Here is a 26,733-nt window from a genome sequence, read left to right on the forward strand (position 1 = left end):
ATTGAATACTAGCCTATAAAAATTAACATTTCTAATAAACACAGTTTGTACAATCTCATCGAATGAAGTAGGCAGTAGGCACACAAGTATACAAGTACATAAAGTTAAGGTCTTGGGGAAAAAAAATATCAGTTTTAAAAAAAGTCTGGAATTTTAATTTGGAAAAAGAGCAAGCACCCTGTATATGTGGGAGAATTGCGTCAAACCTGTATCATTATCATTCTCGTCGTCACAAGCAGCGTTTTTCAAAGTGGCCAGAGGACTGGTTCAAAGCCGCTTTAACCTTGTTTAAGAAGCTTGTAAAATCAATCTTTTTTTTTTGTACAACACGACTTCTCTTGACCCAGGTCGTAAAGATGTAGTCATAGTTCCCATTAAATGTAAATGTCCCTTATCTAATCCACAATTCTTTGAATCTGGTGAATTCAATCATCCTGCCTTAAAGCTTGTCCTTACCATCTCAATGCCCATTCCTATTTTTATGATGAAGTGAGCTTATTTCTTCGAAGATGACGCTTACATGCAGGACTTCAAAGAAATATGTTGTTAAGGTACTTTGCGAAAGTATTTCTACCAACTGAGCCACAAACGTCTGTGTATTTTATTAGGATTTTCTTGTGATAGGCTAGCTTAAACTGGTGAAACAAGCCTGAAGTGAAAGGAAAATTGCATATTTTTGTAATATTTTTGTGCGTTTGTATTCAGCAGCACAACGTTGATGTTTCGTAGAATCACCTTGCACCGCGAACGTTTTGTGGAACCAAAACGGCGACCGGATTTCCACGTCTGGATGCTTTCACCTTGTTCTTTGCGAAATACATCCGGCTCAGTCAGACTGGATAAAGAACTCTAGTGGACATCGGTTTCTCACTTTGATTCATCTGTGAACTTGAACTGGACGGTTTAAGATACTGCCACCACAGTGTTTCACCATGTGGTGTGCTCAGCGAAAGAATTGACATCCCCTTCTAGTTAATCCATGCACAACATTGTGTATGCACGCGTCACTTAAAGGCTCTCTGCAAGGCTTGTGGAAAAGGGATATTTTTCCAAAACTATATTTACATTTCTTGCATTTTTCAACCTTTTTCTACCAACCTGACACATACCGACACAGATGTACCAAAGAGCTGTCGGCGAAGAAGGCAGAATCTCCTGCTGAGTGGCCTGAATGCGCCGCTAAGACGTGCAGAGGATATTTCCCCAAAGACCCCCTCAGATCCAGAGCCGACGCCTGGGCTCCGTTACCATCTTGAATCAAAGAAAGCCCCACCCCTCATTTACCTCCTAACCTACCTGCCTCCCGCGTACTCTCATCAGAGAGCGAACGCTGCCACGTGCTCTCACCTCTGAGGGGAAAACCTTTCAAGCCTCACAGAAAATGCTTCCAAACAACGCTTCTGACCGCTTTTAGGGGTGTTTTCACTTGGTGATTTCCATTGCAGACGGATCTGTCAGAGGTGCTCTGGCTGATGGAGATCATCAGGATTCTCCTGCTGTGACTCAAGGATACCTGAGGTAAGTCTCAATAATCTGGATTTTCTCTCCATACTTTGTAGTTTATGTTGATCTTAGCTCTGGCTCCTGATGGGGACGTTTTACTGAAGCTCTGTCACCAGTGGGAAAAAAAAACACAGATATATATTTCCTGCTGCGCAAAAAATAATTTAGCTATTTCAAAAGGTTTTATTCGTGAACGACTAAAACGAGTTCTTTCAAGCCCATTAAGACTGCGTGAGCACTTGTTGGTTGTTCAAACCCAGCTGCCCCTGTGATGTAATGACACATATGTGCCACAGTTTGCTTCCAGTCAGCATGTTGGTTTCCTGAGTGATGAAGGCCCTGAGGGAGAGCTGCTGATTGGCTCGCTGAGCTGCAGAGCTTCGGGCTGACCAAGTGTGTGTTTTCGTTAATGATCCACCAATTAGGCACACAGTGGTAACAGTTGTCTAAACAGCTCCTCATCTGTCTGTGCCGCGGGGGTGGAACCGTCGCATGAACCTGGGTGGGGGGTGTAGAGGTTTACAGTTCATGGTGCTTTCACAGGGTTTGGCACAGGTCTGGAAAACTTCACCTAAACCGCTCAAAGGGTTCGGTTCTCAAAGGTTTTGTTCTTCTAGCTTTGCTTGTGTCAACTAGTTCTTCGGACCTGCAGGTAAACCAGTGGTACATTTTGCCTGCATTGCTTCACACGACAAATGTAAGACAAGTAACGAATCAAAAAGAAAAAGGAGAAAGTGCAAGCTGATGCATAAGAGCGTAAAAATGCCAAATGTAAAGATGAAAAAAAAAATGGGTTTAAGTAAAATTCAAATAGTTATGATCAGTGGGGATAAATCCAAGAAAACCACATAAATACCTATGTTAATAGTTGTTTTTGAAGATTCGGAATTGTTCTTTTTATTTAAAACATTTGATTAAATAAGAAATAAAGATGCTGCGAATGTTGAATTAATAGATAATAATTTGTTTTAGATATGCATAGATAAAAACATTTCCAAAGAAAATATGAAACAGTGAAAAGAAAGTAAATGGTAGTATGTTAAAAAGTAAATGAAAGTAAATATAGTTACATTTAGTTTTTATGTAGAGGTAAAAGAGGAAACAAATAATTGTTTCATCATTATTATTAGTTTTAATGTTTTTTTGCTGCATAAAATTCAACCCAAGTCAATTAAAATATAATATTGATGATTAGTAGTAGTAGTAGTATTGGTCTTCTTAGTCAATACTAGGGCTTCTTAGTCAATACTTTATCTTTACTAATAAGATATCATTCAATAATAGTCCCACAGATTTTGAGCAACAAAAAGGCAGATCTTGCAAAAGCCAAACTATGTCAAAGTCAGTAAGTGAATAACTAAATGCATAAAACTAAATAAACATCAAGCAACGGTATATTACTCTGTAGTGCAACATAGGTATAAAACTAGGCAAGGGGAGTGTATTTTAGCGTGCTCCAAAGGGGGAAAAAAGCTTTTTACTTCTGATTTAAAGCTAATAGTTTCATGTCCTTATAACATGTCCTGTTATATGGAAGATTAAAATGAGAAAATAAATCTAAAAACCCGAAGCAGCGTACAATCAGGCGGTAAACCGCTCGGTGTCTCTTTTGTATATGCGTCCCTCACCAAGGCAACCAAGCCTTCGCCTGATGGATCCTGGTTGGGGACTGTAGACGGTCTCAGTCGGCCCCCATCCCCTGACTATCAACTGATGTTATGCAACATAAACACTTTTCCTCTCCTGCAGCAGCCCTGCAGAGAAGCACCGGGCACACGGCAGAAGACGGCGTGGGTTAAATGGCAACAAGTGAGACTTCAATATCGCTGTTTGTGCTCGCTGACAGAGTCCGAGAATGACAGGCCAGGTGCCAGAGAGGGACCGCTCGCCCCGCACCCTGTCAGTGAAGACCACCTTGGAGGAGGAGATCGAGAGGGCTGAGAGTAAACTTAGCAGGTAGAGAGAATTTTCTTCAAAAAACACTTTTTCTGATTCATCCTTTTTTATAAAGGCTAAGCATAAAGCAAATTATACAGAGTGTTTTTGTCTTTTTTGCTGCCTTTCTTCCCAGGGTGCCGTCCATCTGGGATGACACATCCTCGGAGCTACAGCGAGTCGCCGCTCTCGACCCTGATTCGGGGAATTCTTTTCAAAGGAATGGGGCCGTTTCAAGGTGAAACTGTAACATTTCAGCGATGACGTGTTTGCGGCCTTTACAGAAACTGAGATGTGAAAATCGAATCCATTGTCACTCACTTCAATGCCTCACACATATGAGCCGAATTATTGTAATCTGGCCTCTGAAACCTGAAAAAAAAAAAATATATATTGAGCGTTCCTCTATAAAGATCATCTGTTACTTCACTCAAAAGCTTTATATTTCTGTGCATCTTCCTCTGGGATGAGGCTATACACAAATGGCAATTGTTGTGATATTTCTGTGATTTGTATCTGATTTAAGTTTAGTTTAACTGTGATTTTTTTTGCTTTGCACACGTTTTAGGCTGGTGAAAATTGTGGTGAGGCTGAGGGAATGGGCACACAGGAGTCTGCGGGAGGAGGAGCAGCGGCCGGACTCCTTTCTGGAGCGCTTTCGCGGCCCTGAGATCAGAGCGGCCCCCAGTCGCAACAGCGTGACGCAACCAGACGCCAATGGCAACAATGCCAAGGGGATCCTAAGGTACTCCTGACTGGGTTAAGGTTGAGATGTCTAATTAGATCAGAAGACACCCTGTTCCATCTCTGTCATTGTTTTAAAGTTTCAGCTTGAGGTGTTGTGTTGGCGACGTCTTCATAAAATAGCGCTCTGTAACTCTGTGCTACATTATAAAACCAAAGGCCTAAATATGCCAACTTTTATGAGAGATTCCTTTAGAAGGTCCTGCCAGAATTTGTCTAAAACATCATTTTGTCTCTTTGCAATCCCCTCATACATCCAGGAAGAGGTGGCAATTGTTCGTTGTGTCTCCATCTGATGACGTGTACTACCGCTGGCTGTTTGTCATTGCTGTCGCGGTGCTCTACAATTGGTTCCTCGTTGTTGCAAGGTATTATTATTATATTTATTCCCACTGTCAGTTACCTCCTGCCCTGCAGAGGGAAGAGAGATGTAGCGATCTGCTCAGTCCACCCCAGTCACAGGAGGACTAAATCATTCGACCCTTTTCGTTTTCACAGGGCTTGCTTTGACAAACTGCAGGTGAGCAATTACATCTGCTGGCTGGTGTTGGACTACCTCTCTGACACCATCTACATACTGGACAGTTTTGTGCGTCTACGGACAGGTAACCTATTAAGAAAAACATGGCTTCTCGCAATTATAAAATTGTTACCGGTGTTTTAGTTTTTATTCGGATTTGAGGTTTCGCTCACAGAACAATTTCCGAAGGTCCCTGGCAAAGTTTGACATCCACCGATCCATTCCATAGATACGACATGTTTTATTAAACAGGAGATGCCGACATTGTAAACCCGCATCCTCATGTGCATTTATGCACGGATGTTTGTTGTAACAGATGGTTGAATAATTCCCCCTTTTAAGCTATTACCTCAAACTCAAAAAGTTTTAGGTTAAATAAACAGTATAGAAGACTTTACAACTATAGCACAAAGACACGGAAAGCACTTTTTACAAATTACAGCATAAATATTACTTAAACAATACATTATTGGTTGAACCAGTTGTTGGCTGCAGGTCAATTATCCGATTTGTCATTTTTCCCCATCGTTTTGTACCCATCTGTTTCCTTTTTGGCCCAACCTACTTTCATTTCGTATCTGTAAATAAACTGCTTCCTGACCATCTAAAGCACTGTGCATCGGTTCGTTTAGACTCTTTGTTATATTTAAGAATTATGGCAACAAATAATCATCAAAACGTTAAAATCTCACAAAATGAATGCTAACATTGACCCCAATTGGCCAATATGAAACCCAGTACTCAATGTCCATTTGACCTGATCCCTAAGCATTACAACTAGGGCTGTCAAAATAACATATTAATTTTGATTAATTAATTTAAAAAAAATAACGGATTTAAAAAAATAATGCATATTTATCAATGTCGTATAGGGTAGTTCACTGCTATTGTTTTCATCCAGGTTTTTCGCGCCTTCGCGCCGGACTGGAAGGCAGAAGGCGAGCACAGCGGCAGACGCAAACAGAGCAAACGACGAGTTCTCAACGTATTTTTCTTCTTTAGATAACGTATCACAAGATCGTTTTAAGAGTAAGTTGATGGTTGATGGTATCAGATTGCCAGATACCGCCGTCCAGATACAGTCCAGATAGCGAGTCTGTGAATGCTGGCCGAACGATTTAGTCCGGCCCGGTGGAAAAATGCATTATCATTATTCAACGGCTGTATCTCCTCGCTGCATCGACCGATCTGCACTAGATTTTTTGTGAGTCGTGGGCGAGCGTGACAGCTTCTGCGGTGGCTGGCGGCCGGCGGTGCGCGAACCCCCGCGGTGGCCAATAGGCCAGAGCGGCGCTTGGGTGCAGGGCCGATCGATGCCGCTTGCGGCTTTAATTAGTTAAGCAGAACAATGACCAGTGCAAAATTTTGTTGTATTTACCGGAGATGAAGTGTAGACTGCAAATTCTGTCGGGGTATGATGGCTCCCACAGTCGATTGGGATTGTCTGCCCGGGTCCTTTTTCATTGAAAATATCAATTTCTTTCGTCTTTCTTCCTCCTTCGGTAAGCGACAGAAACGTACATCCAACAATTTGGAATGCCTCTCTGTGCAACCGGGAGCACAACAAGTCATAGGCATTGTTTAGATTCCAAAAATAAACAAACTAAAAGCACGCTCTAATTCACCCGTTTTGTCACAGTGTTTGGCAAGAACTGCTTTTGCCTACCGGTGTAAAATTATATGTGATTAATTTAGATTAATTAATTACAGAGTATGTAATTAATTAGATACATTTTTTTAATTGATTGACAGCCCTAATTACAACATAACACTGAATTTTGCAAGATTCCAGCTTCTTTATGCAGTAAACAAAAAATGCTGATATATCAACTAAACTATGCCTCCGCAAATCTCATTTATTCCTTAGTAGTGACTAACGTGCTGGTCGAGACAACAGTCTAGCTAAATGTCCTCCCCACTGATGTCGTTTCAGGTTTTCTGGAAGAAGGCCTCCTGGTGAGGGACCACACCAAGCTGAGAGACAGCTACATCCGAACATTACAGTTCAAGCTGGACGTGGTGTCCATCCTGCCCACAGACCTGGTGTACATCTACACAGGCATACACACGCCACAGCTCCGGTTCAATCGCCTGCTGCGCTTCCCTCGCATGTTTGAATTCTTCGACCGGACAGAAACGCGAACGAACTACCCCAACATCTTCCGCATCTGCAACCTGGTGCTCTACATCCTGGTCATCATTCACTGGAACGCCTGCATCTACTACGCTATATCCAAGTCGTTGGGGTTCGGCTCGGACACATGGGTGTTTCCGAACATCTCAAAACCCGAGTACTCGTCCTTAACAAGAAGTTATGTCTATTGTTTGTACTGGTCAACCCTCACTCTTACCACCATTGGAGAAATGCCTGCGCCCGTGCGAGACGAGGAGTACTTGTTTGTGGTCTTTGACTTCCTTGTTGGAGTGCTGATCTTTGCCACAATTGTGGGAAACGTGGGCTCCATGATAGCCAACATGAACGCCACCCGGGCCGAGTTTCAGGCCCGAATTGACGCCATCAAACACTACATGCACTTTCGCAAGGTCAGCAGGCAACTGGAGTCGCGCGTCATCAAATGGTTTGACTACCTGTGGACCAACAAAAAGGCCGTAGACGAGCAGGAGGTGCTGAAGAACCTGCCCAACAAACTGCGGGCTGAGATTGCGATCAACGTACACCTCGAGACCCTGAAGAAAGTGCGCATTTTCCAAGACTGCGAGGCCGGGCTGCTTGTGGAGCTCGTGCTCAAACTGCGGCCGCAGGTTTTTAGTCCGGGTGACTACATCTGCAGGAAAGGAGACATCGGTAAGGAGATGTATATCATCAAGGAGGGGAAGCTGGCGGTAGTAGCGGACGATGGGGTCACACAGTACGCTCTCCTCACTGCCGGAAGCTGCTTCGGTGAGATCAGCATTTTGAACATAAAAGGCAGCAAAATGGGCAATCGCCGAACAGCCAACATTCGAAGCTTGGGATACTCTGACCTCTTCTGCCTCTCTAAGGATGACTTGATGGAGGCAGTGACCGAGTACCCGGATGCCAAAACAGTGCTGGAGGACAGGGGAAGGGAGATCCTTAAGAAGGAGGGGCTTCTTGATGAGAATGCAGAGAGGGGTGGGCTACAGAAGGAGGATACAGAGGAGAAGGTGGAGAGGCTGGAGTCCTCTCTGGACACCCTACAGACTCGCTTCGCCCGTCTGCTCAATGAATACACGGACACTCAGCAGCGGCTAAAGCAGCGGATCACCCTGCTGGAGCGACAGCTGAACCAAAGTGACTGCGGTGCAGAAACAAACAGTGACACTGATGCCAGAAGAGGTGACCCTGGGGATTTCGGTGGTGCAAATGGGTCACCACATCAAAACGACGCTCAGGCCCAGGACAGAAACAGCCACACGTTACAATGTTGACGGTTTCAACAATAGACTTCAGCCGTTCGTCCATCCATTTACGATACCTGCTTAATCTTTGGGGCCTGTCTCCAGAGGTCAGTGGCAGAAAGGGAGTGTGGAGGTCACCAGTCCATCACTGGAAGGTGTAGAGAGCCATTCATGTGCACATGTAAGGGCAATTTAAAATGGCTAATTAAGCTAACGAGCAGGTGTTTGGACTCCAACAGGAAGCCAGAAAATCTTTGCTTGTCATTACACTGTCACTGTTTTGTTTTTTTCCGGTTGATGTTGTAAAGAAATGCATGCATTTCAAAAATGCAAGCAAAACATACAGTCATTAAACAAATCAACAGCCACAAGCTAGATGTATCAGCAAAGGTAGATTTTCATATTTCAGCCCTGATCAAGCTCAATAAACGTTCAACTATGTATCGTCAACACAGTGAAAACAATGCACTACAAAAAAAGCAAAAATAAGGTTTGGACTTGCCTTAAAAACGAGACCCATCTTAAGTTTAGAAGGTGCTCTGGGATTTCTTTGTATCTGTCTACGGAACACCTGTGGATGTCGTGTTTGGTTGCATCAGCAGAGACATTCAGTTCCCTCTACATGTCATCTATTATGCTCTGGTACTGTTCAAATGCACTCTTGCTGCTACTCCAGGGAACTAAAGGTCTAAGGAGGTATTGTGCATGGTGATTAGTCGTCACGCACAAACAATTTTGTTTCCAGTGCCCTTGTTATCTACGGTAGTGTACCTTGCAAAAGAATTCATTGCCTTCAGCTGTTTCACATTTTGTCAAGTTAAAATCACAATTTGTGTATGTTAGGGGTTAATGTCAGGGGTTAGGGAACAGACTAACACAAAGGAGTGAATGATTGTGAAGCAGGAGACACATTTTTGTAAAGAAACTGTGTAGTACAAATTACTTTTAGCCCCCTTTACACTGATATCCCTAAATAAAATCTAGTACCTCACTACTGAATAGAGAACATCCTAGCCACAGTGAATCAAGGTGGGGGAAGGATCATGCTGAGGGGATGTTTCTCTTCAGCAGCGACAGTGAGGTGGGTCAGAGTCAGTTGCATTGTGTCTGAAGCCAAATACAGAGGAATAGCAGTAAAAAAAAAATGAGGGGGGTTTCCAAAAGACATTGGACTTAGGGGAAGGTTCACCTCCCATCGAACAACAGCCCTAAATGTATAGTCGGATGTTTAATGGAATGGTTTAAAGAAATATTTGGAATATAGCCGTACTTTCAGCAAAGGCTAGTTCTAAGGGGCGCGTAATTCAAATAGTTGTTATATACATTGAAAACTATATTTCTCTTTCTTCCGCTTTACAAATATGCACCACTTTGTGTTTGTCACATGAGTACATAAAATGGTAATAAAGTGGATTGAATTTAGTGGATTTAATGTAACATGTAAAAAAGGTTAAGGAATACTTTTGCAAGGCACTGTGTCTCTGTATCAGCGGCGAGTAACAAAGGTTTCAATGTTTTGACTGTTGCATTTACAAAGTTTGTGCCATGACAATAGTTTATTTTGCTGAAAAAGCAGTACATCTTTGTAAATTTTTGTAAATGTTTTCCTCTTGAGTTAAACCAGCATATGGATTATTTGCAATAGTTTAACCAAGCAATTATGGAATGGGATTATAGAATCAGTAAGGTCCTGTACTAACATCCATCTATTGGTTTGGAGTAAAGTTACTCTTTGAAGTAAAAGGCAGGGGATTTTCCCGTTTTTCAGCCTTTGCATTCCAGGACACACATGAGCAGTGTTGATAAGAGGAGCTGGAACAATGCCTCCACAGCAGAGCTAAAGAGAACTAACAATCAGGAGGCAGGAACTATTGAATCCATATCCTGCCAAAACGGCACTGATGAAATCAAGCATCTTGAATCAATCTTCACTTTGCTAAAGAATGTCAAATGGTTGTCAAATATTGAAATATTGTATTCCAGACTATCTAAATCTGTTTATATATATATATATATATATATATATATATATATATATATATATATATGGCTGGATGATAATTCATTAACGATATTTATCGATCGATAGACATATATCGATGATAGAAAGAAGGGTCAATAAAAAGTCCAATAGAATAAAAGTTATCCTTCCTTATCCATTCTAGCCTATCATGTAGGTTAATATTACAGTTATTACATCCTGCCGACCAATCACAAACGCAGACCCAAGAAACGCCAAGCTCCGCCCCATTCAAACGGTTCAGAGAGCATGGGTTCTTTTTTTCTTTTTTTAAAAACTTGCAGTTTTGGTTAAAAGTTGGTTGAATAAAGGGTTGAGTTTGAATTCAGTGTTTGTGTGTTCTTTATCTAAAAATAGGTTGCTAAGCAACAGCATAAAATGTCCAGGGCTGCACTTAAAATATGTTTTGAATTTTTTGATAATTATCAATATCGATCCAATATGATTTCTATTTTATGTATATGTTTTTTACTATACCGTCCAGCCCTCATATATATATATATATATATATATATATATATATTTATCTATATATATATATTTATCTATCTATATATATATATATATTTATCTATCTATATATATATATATATATTTATCTATCTATCTATCTATATATATATTTATCTATCTATCTATCTATATATATTTATCTATCTATCTATCTATATATATTTATCTATATATATTTATCTATCTATCTATCTATCTATCTATCTATCTATCTATCTATCTATCTATCTATCTATCTATCTATCTATATATATATATATATATATATATATATATATATATATTTTTTTTTTTTTTTTTTTTTTTTTTTTAATCTGAGACCATGGTCTTAAGCCGGAAAAAGGTAGAGTGCCTTCTTCGGGTCGGGGAGGATGTCCTGCCCCAAGTGGAGGAGTTTAAGTATCTTGGGGTCTTGCTCACGAATGAGGGAAAGATAGAATGGGATGTTGATAGGCAGATTGGTACTGCGTCTGCTGTGGTTTGGAGAGAGCTGAGTCAAAAGGCGAAACTCTCGATTTACCAGTCGATCTACATTTCCACCCTCATCTATGGTCATGAGATTTTGGGTTGTGACCAAAAGAAGAGATTGTGGATACAATGAGAAGCTTGGTCAACTGGGATATATATATGGGATGGACTCAGAGTAGAGCCTCTGCTTCTCCACGTCGAGAGGAACCAGATGAGGTGGCTTGGGCATCTGGTTAGGATGCGTCCTGGACACCTTTCCTGGTGAGATGTTCTGGGGAAGTACTACCAGGAGGAGACCATATGAAAAATGAAGAATGATCAGTAGCCCACTGACAATATAAAGCACTTTGTTTGACGCTAAAAAAGCATTACTTTTTAAAGTCTTGTACCATCGATACCCTTCTGTTGTGGATAGTCTGTGCCTATGTTGCATGAAGAAATACAGAAGAACTGCTAAAAACCACCCTCTCTTATTGCCTTTATAATTAAAATAATTTCTTAATTGGTTTAATTTGAGCCACAGTTTATTAGCCTCGTGAGACCATCCTGATCTCGCGAGTTTTCAAGGTTTCACTCGCAGATCAGTCTGGCTACTCTCCGTTGAAGAAAATTTGGAGCCGTTCACCAAACGAACGTCCAATCAGCGTTGGCTTTGAGGCGGGTTGAGGTGTGACGCAACGGGAAGCGCGTCAGTTCAGTCTTAACAGCATGGCGGCTTCAGCCGATGAAACTAGCGTTAGCGCGGCTATCGAGCAAGTTTTATCGGCATTACAGAGTATTTCTTTGCTGAGCTAACGAGCCTTTACCTGCAGCAGCAAGAGTAGCTTGGCTTGTGGTTGTGTTTTCGTCGTCGCTCGTAACAGAGCGACGACGAATCTGATTGGTTCATTTGGCCCGTCTATCACCAACATAGGCCAATCAGCTAACCAGTATTTTCGCCCCTTCCCAAAATTACTTCAACGGAAGGTTTCCAGATGGATATGCGGAGCAAATCTATCTGGCGGAGTCAGGTAAACAGTTTATGGGTCTAAGAGCCATATATGGCACTGGGCTTCCAGGTTGCAGACCCCTGTACTAGACATTTTTGAAACAGTATTACACTAAATTTGTTTTATAAAAAAAGATTAAAAAAGTACAATTCAACTAAAATGGCAGAGCACAACAATTTTATAGATGAGAGTTGAATTACACATTTCAATTTTTACCAGCCCTAAACTGAAAATCAAATATAGCGGCCTGGCATATAGAGGGCTTTTTTTTTTGTTTTTGTTTTTTTAAACCTTATTGCACATAACCTTAATTCCATGCTCAAGTACGAATCTCCACTTTGCGTTTTTACAAAAAAGAAAATAACAGCATATAGAGGTTTAGTGGGAATAGAAAGACAAAAAGTTGGCACTTCTATCTAGTCAAATTATCTCATGCACATTAGCTGAGTTTATTGCTGCTGTTTTTAAAGTCTAAACTCCAGAGAGAACCCTTATTAGCTTGTGCTAATAGTTGCTACAATTTCCCTGAAACTACAAAGCAGGGACACAGCAAAGTTTGTTCTCATTCCCATCATATCCATGTCCAGCTTCAGGGGTCAAAGGAACGACTTGGCAGCACTTGTTCCTCCTCTGTCATTAGTTTCAAATCACACTGGGGGAAGTTCTCGAAATTTTTTCCACCACGCATATTTTGAGAAATGTCAAATTCATTAAAGACGAATGTGGTTTAATATTTCATGTTTTTAGCCACGGGAGCTCATTTTTTCCTATTTACCATAACGCTTTACACGAGTGACGGGGGGCAAATGATAGTGAGACTTCGGTGCTTCATTGCTCCGTCAAAGCTAAGCAAAGCGTTTCGAAACGGGGCGCTCGAGCTCAATTTGGTAAATGAAGTCACGAGACAGGTTATGTGAGAGCGACCACATCTGAGGTTGTTAGACGCGAGGAGATGCTTCAAAACTCGAATGTTGCAGTATTTTCTGCCACCACTAGGTGCCGCCACAGCAGCGCTACTTGTACCAAGGCTTAATAACCACGTGTTTAGCATATATCCATGCACACTGATTAACAAAAGGAATTGATCATTTCATATACATGATTTACCATCAGTGAGGGAGGGAGGAGGGGGGTGGGGATGCAATTGAGTTTATCCCTTTCAGTCTTTTGAACCTCCAGGAAGGTCCTTTAACTCAGACAGGCAATCAGATTAGATTATTTCAACTCTTACAAGCAGTTCATCATGAAAGCCTTGTTGATCATCCAGACTGTTCTGGTGAACTGATTTCGTGATAGGGGCACACAAAAGAGCTTCCTGAAAACACTTGGCTTGGGAATGCATGGGTATCAGTTTACTTTTGAAAGAGCCGGGCAGCTGCTCAGATAGCGTCCTTTCAAACAAAGTCAAGCCGCAGGCTAATTAAAATGCTCATATAAGGCTAAGGCAGTCTGGACAACTGTAAAATTACATTTTACACTTCTACGTTACAAAATAACAATAATAAAAAAATGTAACCAATCAAGACTTTCAAATCAAAGCAGCAGCTTATCTAATGTTTTCTGGTTGGCAAAACCTGTACACATTTGATGAGTTTTGAAGAAATTAAATGTGCGTAATTTGCATTCTGTGCCTTTAAAGAGCTGTTCCATCTGCCCAAACACTACTGTCAACCCACTTGACAGGTGCACCATGTATCACATGTACAAAACAACTGGTGCAGAACGCTAAGTTAACTCTTAGACTGGATACCGCAGCATATAAAGTAACACACACATTCCAGTTTTCAAAAAACAGAATATAAGAAAAACGCAGACACAAAAATAGGTTTCTAAATATAGCTATATTTTGATGACAGTTTAAAAACCGCAGTTGAAAATCAAACTGTGTCAATGGGATGAACTTCCTCGACTATATAAATCCAATGGATACCCACAAAGTGTGAAAAGAAAGGCAGCCTTCATGGTGAACACATTTTTTTTTAACTGCTTAATGTGTCAACTAAGCTTAAATATTCCATCAGAACGTGTCACTATTCAACATACTTCTGATCCCTGTAGAAACTAGACCAAAAAAAAATAAAAAATAATAATGTTTTTCCCAGAATGACTGTTGATTGAATGTAAAGATAGAACAGAAGTGATGCAGGGCTGTTTATATCTATCAGAGCTTGGAGGCTGCAACATGCTATCTGCGCTCTGTGCATTGATTGGCTGAGAGTATCCACTGGGAATTAAGAGTGGGCTAACGCATCCGCATGTGCAGGCTGTGCTTGGGTCCGTCCACGCGCTCCAACTTCTCAAAGTGTTTCCTTGCGTTACGGATATTGATGAGAGTGGCTGCAGATGCTAGAAAAACAGAGGTGGGGGAAAAAAAACAAACAGATATTAAACATCTTATCAGAAATTTATAGCGGATTCAAGTGAATGCTGATGAGGGTCTGGGAACATTTTCAAGTTTTACCACAGCTTATTCATTTGATTCAGGTACTGACTTTAATTCGGCCCTTCTAACACATGAGTAAGCTTTGATCCCAGCTTGGATTATTGTGCTGTTGGAAGGTGAACCTCTGTCCCATGTTCAAGGCTTTTGCTGCCTCTCACTGTTATTTTCTGGGATTGTCCTCTATTAGTCAAAAAGCATGCCCCCCCCATCATGATTCACTGCGTCTTCAGGATGATTTGTAGCGTTTGTTTCCTCCGAATACAGCACATTTGTCCAGGTTACAAATTGTTCCACCTGAGCTGCAAACATCTGCAGCTCCTCCAATGTTACCACGTACTTCTCGGCTCCTTCTCCAAAGCTCTCTTTCCTTAGTCTATTTGTTTTTAAACCAGGTATAATTTTCCTTCCATTTCCCAATTTTATGCATCACAAAAGATCCTGATAAAATAAACGGTGATTTTCAAGAAATTAGAACCTTAAAAGTTGATCTATTTCAGTAACTCATCTCACCAAGGGAAACACATTATATAGATTAACACTCATGATGTTTTAAGGCCTTTATTTAGGTTAATTATAATTTTCTTTCCACCTCCAGCTAATAAAAACACAACGTTTAAGATTAATATATTGCATCAGACCAACAAAAAAAGCAACATTTTTCTTTAAGAAATGGGGTCTTAATGAGAAGTATGCTTCATACCAGCTGAAAGGTTGTTTTTTTCCAAAAAAGGTATTCTTAATCTGACAATCAAACCTCTCCTAAATACATATTGCAATTTATTGAATATGACTATTGTAGTTAGTGAGGTAAAAAATAAATAAAATAAAAAGGTTTTAGGGGGCTGAAGATGTATCCTGAGGCAGACGGCTATAATCTGCACTACTTACGAATAGAGGGGTCCGACATGATCACCATGACGTAAGTGTTGGAGGTGAAGACGTCGATAAAGGCCGCAAAGTTGGAGTTTCTAACTTCCATGCTTTGGAAAGAGGCTGCGAGTTTACTGAAACGACAGAGGACGCATTAAAAACAGCTGAACGTAAGACAGAGGGACAGGACCAGAAAACGTTTTGGGCAGATTGGACGTGACGTGAACTTACCTACAACTGAGCTTGAACTGTTTGATGATGTTGCTGATCTTCTCGAACCTGTGAGCGTCACGCTGCTCTTTGCACTGATAGTGGGAGATCACCTACAGACCACACACACACACACACATGAAGATGTTTGAAACTCCCAGATCCCCCATATCTAGGGGCGTAGTGCAGACAGAGGAAGCGGCAGCTCTCACCAGGAAGGTGGCTCTCTCAAACAGAAGAACTTCATCTGCTTCTATGATCTGTGCAAAATTTCTCAGGTTTGTCTCTAGCTGCTGGACGTTTGGGATGAGCTGATAAACTATACTGGACCAGGCCTGAAAAAAAAAAACATTTTTTTTTTTTTTTTTACAAACTTCTTAAAAAGACAGTTTAATCAGGTATAGTTGTAAAAAAGAAGGAAAAAAAAGCCGCCAATCAGGTTCCCTTACCTTGTACAAGGTTTCGTCCCAGATCGACGTCCTGAAGCACGTGCAAGCTAAAGGTCTAGACAGCCTCCTTAGATCTTCTTCCCGCTCCTTAAAGATCTGGAAAAGCCAGAAAGACGCGTGGTCTTTAGAAGCCCCCTAATCAATGGAGGTCAATCAGCGTGCAACTTCATCTTGTTATAAACAGTCAAGAAAACACGACCAAAAAGCTACACCATAAAAACCGGGGAACACAGCAGTCAGCCGTTCATGTTTCCCAAACTTAATGGTGATAATAAAAGAACCTAAAAGCTCTCCTCTCAGTTTTCAATAGTCTAACCGAACCAGCTCCCACAGCATCTACGAACACAAAGTGTGGAGAATTTGCAGGCCACGTCAGAAAAAAATAAATAAAATATTAGGTCTAATCGATCTTAACGCCAACATAGAAATATCACCTCAGAGTCCTTGTGGGTTGAAGATGAAGAAGATGAGGCTCGTAAGGAGTTTTGTTCCGCTCAGTTAACTAAACTCTTATTTCAATTCTAACAGGGTTCCAGAAAAAACGCCAGAACACGACCCCAGACCCATCGGTGCACCTTTTAACGGTACTTTAGACACCAAGTCTTGGCTGGAAGAGAATTTCCTTCAGCTAAATCTGGGGAAAAAAAATCCAAGTTGTCATTGGCTGAAGTCATCCGGGGAGAGAAACTAACAACCCAACTTTGAACTCTGGCAACGAATCCTTCCAATCGTGTCATAAGTCCGCGGACATCATATCTGATTGGATCTTCAGTTTCCCTAACCACGATGAAACGTTACGAAAAATAAGAAAAAAATGCATTTTATTATCTGAAGAACATTGCCAGAGGTCAACAGTTTCTCTCCCCGTTCCATGCAGAGACTTAACATAACTTATAGAATAGATTATTGCAACGCTCTGCCCTCTGGTCTCCCTAAATGAGCTTTAGATTATTAGACTTACTGCCGTCGTACAGCCTGTGCCGAAGACCTGGGAGCAGCTGAGAGTCTTTTAAAAGTAAAATCTAGACTCATGTATTTCAAAGTTTACAGTCATTTATTATCCCTAACAGATTATTATTTTGTTTCAACCATATTTCTAGCTATTTTTTTATTACTTTATTGCAGTTTAGGTTTAGGTTGCTAATATTCATGGAAAATTCTGTCATGTTTTTAAAATATATATATTTTTTTATGTTACGGATTTGATCCTTATGTTTACTAATGTATGGACTTAACAAGATTTTTTTTAACAAACCCGTCTTCTTACCTTTCTTCTTGCACAATATGCATACATCTCCAGTGTTTTCTGGGTAATCCACACGATTGCGTTCCCACAGTTCCTCACCCCCCCCTAGAACTGATTGATTTCTCTCGCTTTTAATTTCTTGTCGTTTCATTATCTGTTAACTTGATTGGATCACTTCATCGCATCTGCATCTAGAAGAGAAATGTGTGTCTTTCTGCTTTTAACCTCCGTGGAGCGCTTTGTGTCACACCGGACCGTATGGATAGGGCTCGATAAATAACGTTTAAAATGTTCAACAAACCGTATTAAAAATACTGGTTGTGACTCGACAGAATGCATCCTAACTTTGATCTAAAGCGACCCGCCTGTGATGTCGTCGCTTCTAATCCCGTCTTGGTTCGCCACCACACGGTGCCGGTGATGCAACAGAAGCTCGCAGGCGGTGATTACCACTCACCAGATCTCTCTGGTCCTCCTGAACCAAGTCCATTTTGTGCACGAGACAGAACACTTTGGCATCGGGGGAGTTCTGCAGGATGGCCTCCAGACACGACTGGTAGTAGTGCATGTCTTTCTCCAGCTCGCGGCTCTCAACGTCAAACACGTAGATGAGGACCTCGACGTTTCTGAAGATGTTATCCCTCTGGCTGGTGAAGTAGTTCTCCATAAACGTGTCTTGTCTAGGGGACAAAGAGATGGCATAAGTGCTGCTGTCAAAGTAATGGGTGGGGGGGGGGGGGGGTGCAAATGCTGCAAAGAGTATCAAGAGAAGCTTTACCCTCCGCAGTCCCACAAGTTTAGCACCAGATTGCCCAAAAACCGAACGTGGGAGTGCTCCACGTCGACTGGAGTTAACAGAGAATGTAGATTTATTTCAAATTAAAAGTGTGCAAAAAACACTCATCGATGCCAATGTCCCTTTAAATGAGTAACTGGGTCTTACTTGTAGCTCCGAGGCGACGTGTGTCCCGAGCTATGTAGTTGGCAAAGATGATTGATCTCATGCTGGTCTTTCCAGACCCACTCTTCCCCATCAGTAACACCTAACAACAACAACAACAACAAAGAAAGCACAATCATGCTGGTCAGGCACGGTGAGCCGAAAACTCAGCAGAGATCCCGGAGCTACGCGGCCGGCCTCACCTTTTTCTTCATCGCGGAGCTTGACATCCCCCTGAGGAGACGAGGCTGGGAAGTTTGCTCTGAGCTGCAGGTCAGATGACTCGGGTCCGCGTCTGCAGCACTTCTCCTGCGGAACAAACCCACACCCACGCTGTTAATCGGCACGGCCGTGACCATTAAACGCTCAAATCAGGACAAAACCACGTCTGCGTGGGCAGCTGGCATCCCACCCGATACACGGGAACGGACACGGTTTTCAGCTCTTAAGTTCACTCGATCTATCTGCCCCGCTCCGCAGAAGCACTTCGGCTAATGCTAACCGCGCTAACAGTGTTAGCCTGACAAACTGAGCAGCTAAGCTGTCCTGTACGAAGTTTTTTTTTTATTTTTTGTCGTATTTTATACTCACTCCCACGGGGCTGAGCAGTCACTGGTGTCCAGGTGAGCTCAGGGGACGGCTTGTGTTTGTGTTAGAGGGCACGGCTGGACACATTACTGAGTGAGAGCAGAGTGAAGTGGGGGGAGAAAAAAAAAATCAGCTGCTTCCTGTTTACGCAAAAGTCACATGACGGCCGAGTTGCGAAATTGCCCTGAGTTTTGTCTTCCAGGCAGTTTTGTTTTTCTTCACCCTAAACGCTGACAGCGATTTGTTTTACCGAATGATCGGATGGATTTCACAGATCCGTTCAGGGGAATAATGGTTCCAGCAGAAAGCTACGGCGTTAGGAGTGTAATATAATTCAAGTGCTGGAGGTGGAATATCGAGCAAAAGTGACGCCTAACAAGTGCGAAGAAAAAAAACAACACGTATCTTGTTTTGTTTAATCAATCACTGATAATGTTTAAAATTTTAAACGAATAGCTTAAATTGTGAAAATATTTAGAAATAAAGTCAAATATGTATTCTTCTATTATCATTATTTATTTATTTATTTTTAGCAAAAAGATCATTGTCAGATTAGCTGTTCATTTTAAGGAGTAATACAAGGTTTACATTTTATCCTAATGCTGACTCAAAAAAAAAAAAAACACTTTTTCAATATGTTGCTGACTAGAGGGAACTGAAAGGATGAAACAGTCAAACCTCTGAGCAGAGCAGGGATCTGCAACCTGAGGCCCTGGACCCGCATGTGGCTCTTTATAGTGTTTGAGCCAGAGACTGACTCTGAAGACAACGGTGACAATGTTGTTCCCTGAGAACTTCAGCTGGTACAACTTTGTTTACATTCCTGTTTGATTTTTTTGCAACTGACTGGTTTCTGTGCGTATTTGGCACTCTTAAAATGAGAAAATACTATTGTCTGCTTGTATCCTCTGGAATTATGACAAAAAAAATCTAACTTTTTTGTTTAAAGAAGTAGATACCATCTCAGGCATTTTGGTGTATTTTAGCAAGTTTTAAACGTCTAACTTTACCTACATAAGAAAGCATACTCTAGATTATCCCTCTAAATCCGGATGTCTTTCATGAAGTTCACACAACTGACTAGATTTCACTCAAATATTGTTTTGAGTATACATTTTAGATTTCATTCATAACTTCCAGGCACCCTTCATTATCATTCGCCTGAGCAACAACAGGATCCTCTCCATTGTCCCTGCCCCTGACTCACTCTCAGTAAGATCCTATGTCACGGAGATGGATTAAGCCTTGGTTTTTCATCTATTGCCACCTGAAATAAGTCATCTCAAAAAGTCAAGAAAACAACATAAATAAATATTAAGAACAAATTATATATTTGGTTGTTTCAAACCCAATGGTCTTCCCATCATTTATTCAAATGTAAAGTTGTCGGACCACTGGCCAAGCACTGTTCTATTTTTTTTGTGAACAACTCAATGGTAGAGTTTAGTCTCACCAACCCTAGTGACCACTGAATGTGGGTGAAGTGATAGCTAACATTAGCTAAGATAGCTAATGGATCACCTAATGTTGACTAGCCAGCTAACTGCACTAACTTTTGATATAAAAAATAACTGTTCTGTGGGGAAGTTTTGACCTAATTTCTGCTTCTTAGTAAAGAATCTCTTAATATGCATTGTGTCAGAGGAAGGATCGGATATTGCAAATATTTAATGATCATCCAAGATTACCAATCTATACTAGTCTACTATTAATTAAAGCATTCTTCCTCCTAATATTTCATTGGATTGTGGAGTTGATGATTGTCCTAGGACTAATTCGGAGGCTATGTAAAAGAGTATTGTTTTAGCAAAAGCTGGACGGCATGAGATGTCAATGGGACTGACGTTACCTCCTCCAGCTTTGAGCAGCCTGCACAGATATTGAACTCCACCGTTTATGCTTGCATGCTTTGCAGTCAGTGGTGGTTCTAGACCAAATTCACCAGGGAGCCACGGTGGGGCCAGTGTTTTTTCATGGGGGCACAGCACAAAAGAATGAAACTGAAAAACAGGGAAATATTTAATTGCTTAAATTGAGCCACAGTGCCAAAGAGCGACTCGCAGCTCTGAACCTGCAGGTTATAGACCCTAAATCTAGCAGATAAAAACTGTGATCCTATCTCAATATGGCCGAAGCTTATTAATAAAGGTAAAAAAAAACAACGTAACTAGTTAGTCCAAGGGACAGCGTAACCTAGTTAGTCCAAGGGACTAACTAGGTTACGGTTTCTGTTGTAGAGCATATCCTCATAAAAAAATCTATTTAGTATCGTGGCTTCAGTACAGGGGTCAGGACCAGTTCTACAGGGGCACTTGACTCTACTGCCCCCTGTCTGTAGGTAACCAAAAACAACCCAGAGAGCAGTTTTAGTGACTAACGTCCCTCTGGTCTTTTACAAGATGTTTAAAAAATAAAAATGTATCTTCTTCACAACAAATATCAAGGGTAATTTTGTCATTAAGTCAATTTTCTACCTGAGCATTACCAACCAAATTTTTTTTTTTTTAGAAAATAAACAATGCTAACAAAGTTTATATGGGTATTATAAAATTTTATTGTTCATTCACTTAAATTTTAACCTTTCCCGAACAATGAGAGAAAATGAAGGTGACCATAGAGGCAGACAGCGTAACCTCCTATGACCTTCTAAAAATATTCATCGCAAAGAAAGTAGAAGTAATCAGAACAAAAAGTCAGTTCACCACTGGGAAGAAAGACCTCTCAACAGTCCCAGAAATGAAATATGCATATATTTTGCCCCAAGTATGCACACCTGAATGAAAGAAAACAAAACAAAACAAAAAAAACATCCTATTATACAAAACCTGGAGAGTATTTCTGAAAATGAACGATAAATATAAAGGTAATAGTTCTTATTGATTTTCTTGTGAATATCGTAAGTATATTTAAATATGTTTTCCACAAACCTCAAATCTTATATTTCATTAAAAACTTTCCAATTACACTTTTTTAATTTGGTTAATATCAATAAGAAGCAGGAAATCAAAAACCAACAGGGGCCGTTAACCATAGGGAACTATTATTCTTTACAGTTGCTTCTCACCAGACAGAATATGTAAAAAAAGGAGGGGGAAAAAAACAGACATGATGTCAACGAGAGGGAGTTATATTCAGGTAGTGTATCAGGGTTGTAGATGCTGCTCCACAGCGGCGGCTCTTTACATCTGATCTCTGAGTTTGGCGAGCCTATTGGATAGTTCATCCTTTGAACAAGAAAGAGATTAAAAGAAGATATAGAGGAGAGAACTAGTTTAATTTAGCTTTACATATACAAGTGGTCATCATATTTTCATTTATTTGTCTTAATGAAATAAACACATTATTTAGATTTAACAAGCAATCATGCAAGAATACCTGTTCTGCAGAGGCTACGCTGGTGCCCACTGATCCTGTCTGACCTTGTGGGAGCTCCATGTTCAGGTCCAAACTGGACAGAAAGCAAAAGTTTAGCATTACATTCATAAGAATGCCCTAAACATGCCAAAACAACACGGTTAGAGTCAAAACACGACATTTAAAATCCATCTGTACACCGCCATAACCCAAATGTACACTGGTCTATGTGATTTCATTTACCCTACAAAGAAAATATTACAGCTGAAATGAGAAAAGTTACCCTGCTTCATCGGCCATCTCATGCAGCAATGAGTCCACTTGGTTCTGTAACACACATTACGTATTAGTTTGACGCCAAAGGTTCTTCAATGAACCACGAGAACAAGCTTGGCAGAGAACGTCACCTGTGGTGTCGTGAGAGTTGTCGTGCTGCTCATGGTGTCTTCCATCTGGGCTGTCTGAACGTCCAGAGTTTCAAACTGGTGCTCAAATTTGTCCATGAGGGCTGAAATCTAAAAAAAAAAAAAAAAAAAAAAAAAAAGCAGCATGTTTGTTTAGAACCCTTTATTTTTACTACGATGCATACATGCGCTTACCTGACTCCGCCAGATAGATTTGCTCCGCATATCCATCTGGAAACCTTCCGTTGAAGTAATTTTGGGAAGGGGCGAAAATACTGGTTAGCTGATTGGCCTATGTTGGTGATAGACGAGCCAAATAAACCAATCAGATTCGTCCTCGCTCTGTTACGAGCGACGACGAAAACACAACCACAAGCCAAGCTACTCTTGCTGCTGCAGGTAAAGGCTCGTTAGCTCAGCAAAGAAATACTCTGTAATTCCGATAAAACTTGCTCGATAGCCACGCTAACGCTAGTTTCATCGGCTGAAGCCGCCATGTTGTTTAGACTGAACTGTCGCGCTTCCCGTTGCGTCACACCTCAACCCGCTTCTGATTGAACGTTCGTTTGGTGAACGGCTCCAAATTTTCTTTAACGGAGAGTAGCCAGACTGATCTGCGAGTGAAACCTTGAAAGCTCGCGAGATCAGGATGGTCTCACGAGGCTATACATGCGCAGCATCTCAGGGGATGTACCTTTTCAAGATTCATACTCTTCAGAGTGGCATCCATGCCTTTCACCACACCAGCCATAGATTTGGTGACCTGTGAGATGAAAGCATTGAGAAAGCTGCGGTCATTTGGCCACACGGTTGTTCTGCCTCTAACCGAAGCCGCGTTCGGCGCACCTGGTTCATTGTGACCGCCGTCTGGACTCTCGCTGCCACTGCGTCGACTCGGGCGCTCATCCTCAAGAAGTTCACAGACTGGTTCTTCTGCCTGATGGCGTTCTCTGCGTGGATCCTCGCCACTTCCATGTTGCCCTTCTGGATGGCCTAGAGACATGAAAAAGCTTCCATGAACTTCTCCACAGCCGGCACCAACAGCTGGCATGATGAGGGAAACACCGCTTACCTTCTTGACTTTTGCCTTTTCGACTTTTTCCTCCTTGTCACATTTCTTTGCATTTCTTTGGAGCTCTTTGGCAGCAAACTTTAGATTGAAGAGATTTTCTAAGACATGAAGTTAAAGAACAACAATACAAAGCAAGAGAACCAGCAGTAAAATTATCTCTTTTATTGTTGTTTTGAATATCTATGAATTTGAGAAAAGGGGCATATTATTCCTAATTATGGTGCAATCTTTGTAGCATTTCTGCAGCATTCATTTGGTAAATCTCAAATTATCAACAACTCCGTAAATAAGTGAAAACAGGTTGTACTGAGAGCACAACCTGGAAGGGAAGTTGATATAGAGGAAAAAAGTATCAGCGAGAGGTTTGCATTAAAGTTATGAAAAGCTTCTAAAAAAAAAAAACGTATTTTAATTCAGAGGCATGTCATATGTTTATTTATACTGACCACTACAGGGGTGGAGACTTCATATAAGATGCTTTAAGATTAAGTTTTAAGTGTCATTCCGTTAATCTATTTGTTTTGAAATACTATAGAGATCCTGTTTAATCTGCAGAGCTACTATAACTATGGAGCTAAACCAGAGACAGCTTGCAACAATATTGAAAAAGAGCTTTGGCATTGAAAAAAAAAGAGTGAAAAATCAAACACTGAAAATTCAAACATTGTTAGAAAGTAAAAACTTTTCTCTATTCTAATTTTTTTTTTTAATGAGAGGTGTTTTCAGTGTCACTGCAGATGTCCTTCAGCTACAATGTCACACAATCATTAGCTGTATAAGCCAATGAAGATAATATTAATGAGAATAATACCCTTTCTTGTGGTCAAGCAGCGCTACTTGAACCGGAGCCTTCTCCAAGTTTGCTGCAGGAAGATGACGAGGAGTACCGAAAAAACGGAAAGGCAAAGAACTGCAAAAAAAATACACGATTCCAAGAGGGAAAACACTGGAATAGCGCTGGGAATACAGTATGAATATTGGGTGTTCGCTGAAGCGGAAGCTGAAGCTGCCGAGGCTCAGATATGACTGCAGAGTTGATTGACGTGAGTAAATGTTCTGATTTATACTGTGATAATAGTCATAGCAATGCTCTTCTTAGCCTCTACAGTCTGACGTAAAAACAACATTAGAAATAGATCGACTGATTGATTGGTTCTTACTGTGATGCTGTGTCCCTGTTTATGAATGGGAAATTAATTTCTCTGTGATGTTCTGATATGAGGCCCTTAGAGGTGCCGTACACCGGTGCTGTAATCAATAACGCTTGGTGTTCGATCGCGCCGAGCTGCCGCTTTTCAGCGATGCATTTCAGTTGGTCAGGCTCAGTCTGGCGCTATATAATTTTGATTTATTGATTTATTATTCACCATATGATAGCTCTGATAGTACTGCCGGTAGATGGCGCAATGTCTGTTTATATCTGCTCATTGCACCCGCTGTGGGGCTACATTTAGGCTCAAAAAGCACCATCAGGATGGACACCTAGTGTATATAACCTTATTTTATCATGATCAAACGGTTTTTGGTCTTTTTTTTTTTTAGAACCATATAACATAGGTATATACCTACAATCTTCGACTTATTTAAAAATCAAAGTTAAATTTTGTTTACAACTGTCTAATTGCTAAGACGGTACAATTATGTTTACTTATTTAAAAAGTAAAGTTAAAAATCTCCGACCAGTACATCTTTATATTGTTTCTTGGCATCCATTATGATGTCACCCGTCTCTGCATACTGTTTCAGCATTACGTAGTTTGTCTACAAAAGAAAACTGAGTAGGTGATTTCCCAACATGAAAAAAAAAAATCCAGTTTAAAATCATGACTGAAATAGTGATTAAATAAAAGGGAACAGAATAAAGATCATGTCTGAATTTAATTACCATAGACCAACACATCCGGACTTTTAACCAGAACTCTTATATGTCACTAATGTCAGTTTAGGAATATCTGAACAACTGGATAATTAATAATATAGTTCATATCCAAATTATGTGCATCCTTATCATGATGTGTGTCATTATTTTACCTATAATAATTATTATTACCTGAATAAACATTTTCAAAAACTGTAGCACTGACAGCTTCGTTGTGGGAAACACAGGTTATAAAACTAGTTTACAACTACCGTCAATTATTTTCCAACTTCCCGAGAAAACAACATGGCCCATTTAAAAAAATATATATATAAGGATATTACAGGCATATCACCTGAACTGTTGTAAGGTAAAGTGTCCTGGATGGTTACAGCGTGAGTCAGCTGTAATTTAAGGAGATACAGCAGACAAGTGTTATGTTTTCCGATATTAGCAACGAGGCCTTTAACGCAGCCCGGTCAAAGATTACAGAGGCCAGAAGAAATTTAGCAATGTTCTGCTTATTACCTAGACCGCCTTGTTAACCTTTAAATAATATCAAACACACGAGGTGACGTCTCACATGTCTGTGGCACATAAATGTCATAGTTTAAAGAAGCTACCGTGTTGCGTTGGTCGTTTTTAGCCCCTGCCTTCCTTGTTATTACGCCGCACTCCTCCTGCCTTTTCCGCGGCTTTCAAAGGATACTTTCCATGCTCGGCATCTTCAGCGGGTTCTTCGGAGACCCAACGATAGAGTTTTCGCCAGCAAATCCACAAAGAAACTCGTCAAATAAAACAAAAAGTTGGTGAAAGTTGAGCCCCTCTGTTTCGGTCGCTTCGCCGTCTTCCGCACTTCCTGATGTCTTACCAAAATATCCTCCTACGTCACCGTCACGTGGTGTCGGTATCCCATTGAAACGTCACGAGCGAGATGCCTCCGCCTCTTTCGCCCAAATGTGAATGAAATATATATAAATATATATATATAAAAAATACGAGAAAACACGTTAAAGGAAGGGCGTTGCAGTCTATTCGTGTAAAAAAGACTGAAAACATGAAGTGGAAGCGGGGGTGAAAGTGGACGCGCCGCTGCGGTGGGCGGTGTGAGCGCTCGTCTGATGATTAGATTTACTGTGTGGATCACGGCGGAGAGGGAGGATGACTCACTCCGTCTGATGTGAGGTTCACCCCGCAACAGCTCGGCAGTGCGGTGGCACGCCGGC

General features: G+C 40.9%; 3 protein-coding genes across 3 annotated transcripts; 1 reads left to right on the forward strand and 2 right to left on the reverse strand.

Moving 5' to 3' along the window:
* The first annotated feature begins 3,358 nt into the window (after nt 1–3,358).
* LOC105927779 (cyclic nucleotide gated channel subunit alpha 2) lies at nt 3,359–8,903 on the forward strand. The gene is made up of 6 exons (XM_012864709.3): nt 3,359–3,459; nt 3,575–3,676; nt 4,007–4,183; nt 4,443–4,550; nt 4,681–4,787; nt 6,636–8,903. The coding sequence occupies exons 1-6, from the start codon at nt 3,359–3,361 to the stop codon at nt 8,111–8,113; spliced, it is 2,073 nt and encodes a 690-aa protein (XP_012720163.2). The 3' UTR covers nt 8,114–8,903.
* Nucleotides 8,904–13,895: 4,992 nt separating this feature from the next.
* Nucleotides 13,896–18,961, reverse strand: rraga (Ras-related GTP binding A). The gene is made up of 10 exons (XM_012864741.3): nt 18,823–18,961; nt 18,435–18,540; nt 18,235–18,334; nt 18,070–18,136; nt 17,749–17,971; nt 16,046–16,141; nt 15,809–15,931; nt 15,618–15,709; nt 15,405–15,520; nt 13,896–14,419 (listed from the first exon to the last, which is right to left on the reverse strand). The coding sequence occupies exons 2-10, from the start codon at nt 18,459–18,461 to the stop codon at nt 14,316–14,318; spliced, it is 948 nt and encodes a 315-aa protein (XP_012720195.1). The 5' UTR covers nt 18,462–18,540; nt 18,823–18,961; the 3' UTR covers nt 13,896–14,315.
* A 2,388-nt stretch (nt 18,962–21,349) lies between these two features.
* On the reverse strand, nt 21,350–26,391 carry LOC105927784 (chromatin modifying protein 1B). The gene is made up of 8 exons (XM_012864715.3): nt 26,217–26,391; nt 23,650–23,747; nt 23,424–23,570; nt 23,272–23,340; nt 22,581–22,688; nt 22,457–22,500; nt 22,195–22,267; nt 21,350–22,043 (listed from the first exon to the last, which is right to left on the reverse strand). Exons 1-8 carry the CDS (start codon nt 26,230–26,232, stop codon nt 21,999–22,001), a joined length of 600 nt encoding a protein of 199 aa, XP_012720169.1. The 5' UTR covers nt 26,233–26,391; the 3' UTR covers nt 21,350–21,998.
* Between the last annotated feature and the right edge of the window lie 342 nt (nt 26,392–26,733).

The sequence above is a fragment of the Fundulus heteroclitus genome, chromosome 11 (assembly GCF_011125445.2).
Source record: "Fundulus heteroclitus isolate FHET01 chromosome 11, MU-UCD_Fhet_4.1, whole genome shotgun sequence".
Taxonomy (NCBI): Eukaryota; Metazoa; Chordata; class Actinopteri; order Cyprinodontiformes; family Fundulidae; genus Fundulus; species Fundulus heteroclitus.

Coding starts and splice junctions, on each gene's coding strand:
- LOC105927779 (XM_012864709.3), top strand. CDS start 3,359: ATGACAGGCCAGGTGCCAGAGAGGGACCGCTCGCCCCGCACCCTGTCA. Junction 3,677..4,006: donor AGGAATGGGGCCGTTTCAAG/GTGAAACTGTAA, acceptor CACACGTTTTAG/GCTGGTGAAAATTGTGGTGA. Junction 4,788..6,635: donor TTTTGTGCGTCTACGGACAG/GTAACCTATTAA, acceptor ATGTCGTTTCAG/GTTTTCTGGAAGAAGGCCTC.
- rraga (XM_012864741.3), bottom strand. CDS start 18,461: ATGTCAAGCTCCGCGATGAAGAAAAAG. Junction 16,142..17,748: donor AGGAGGACCAGAGAGATCTG/GTGAGTGGTAAT, acceptor TGGCTTTTCCAG/ATCTTTAAGGAGCGGGAAGA. Junction 15,710..15,808: donor TTGAGAGAGCCACCTTCCTG/GTGAGAGCTGCC, acceptor TGTGGTCTGTAG/GTGATCTCCCACTATCAGTG.
- LOC105927784 (XM_012864715.3), bottom strand. Junction 22,268..22,456: donor GAGATGGCCGATGAAGCAGG/GTAACTTTTCTC, acceptor CTTTCTGTCCAG/TTTGGACCTGAACATGGAGC. Junction 22,044..22,194: donor GCGTAGCCTCTGCAGAACAG/GTATTCTTGCAT, acceptor TCTTGTTCAAAG/GATGAACTATCCAATAGGCT.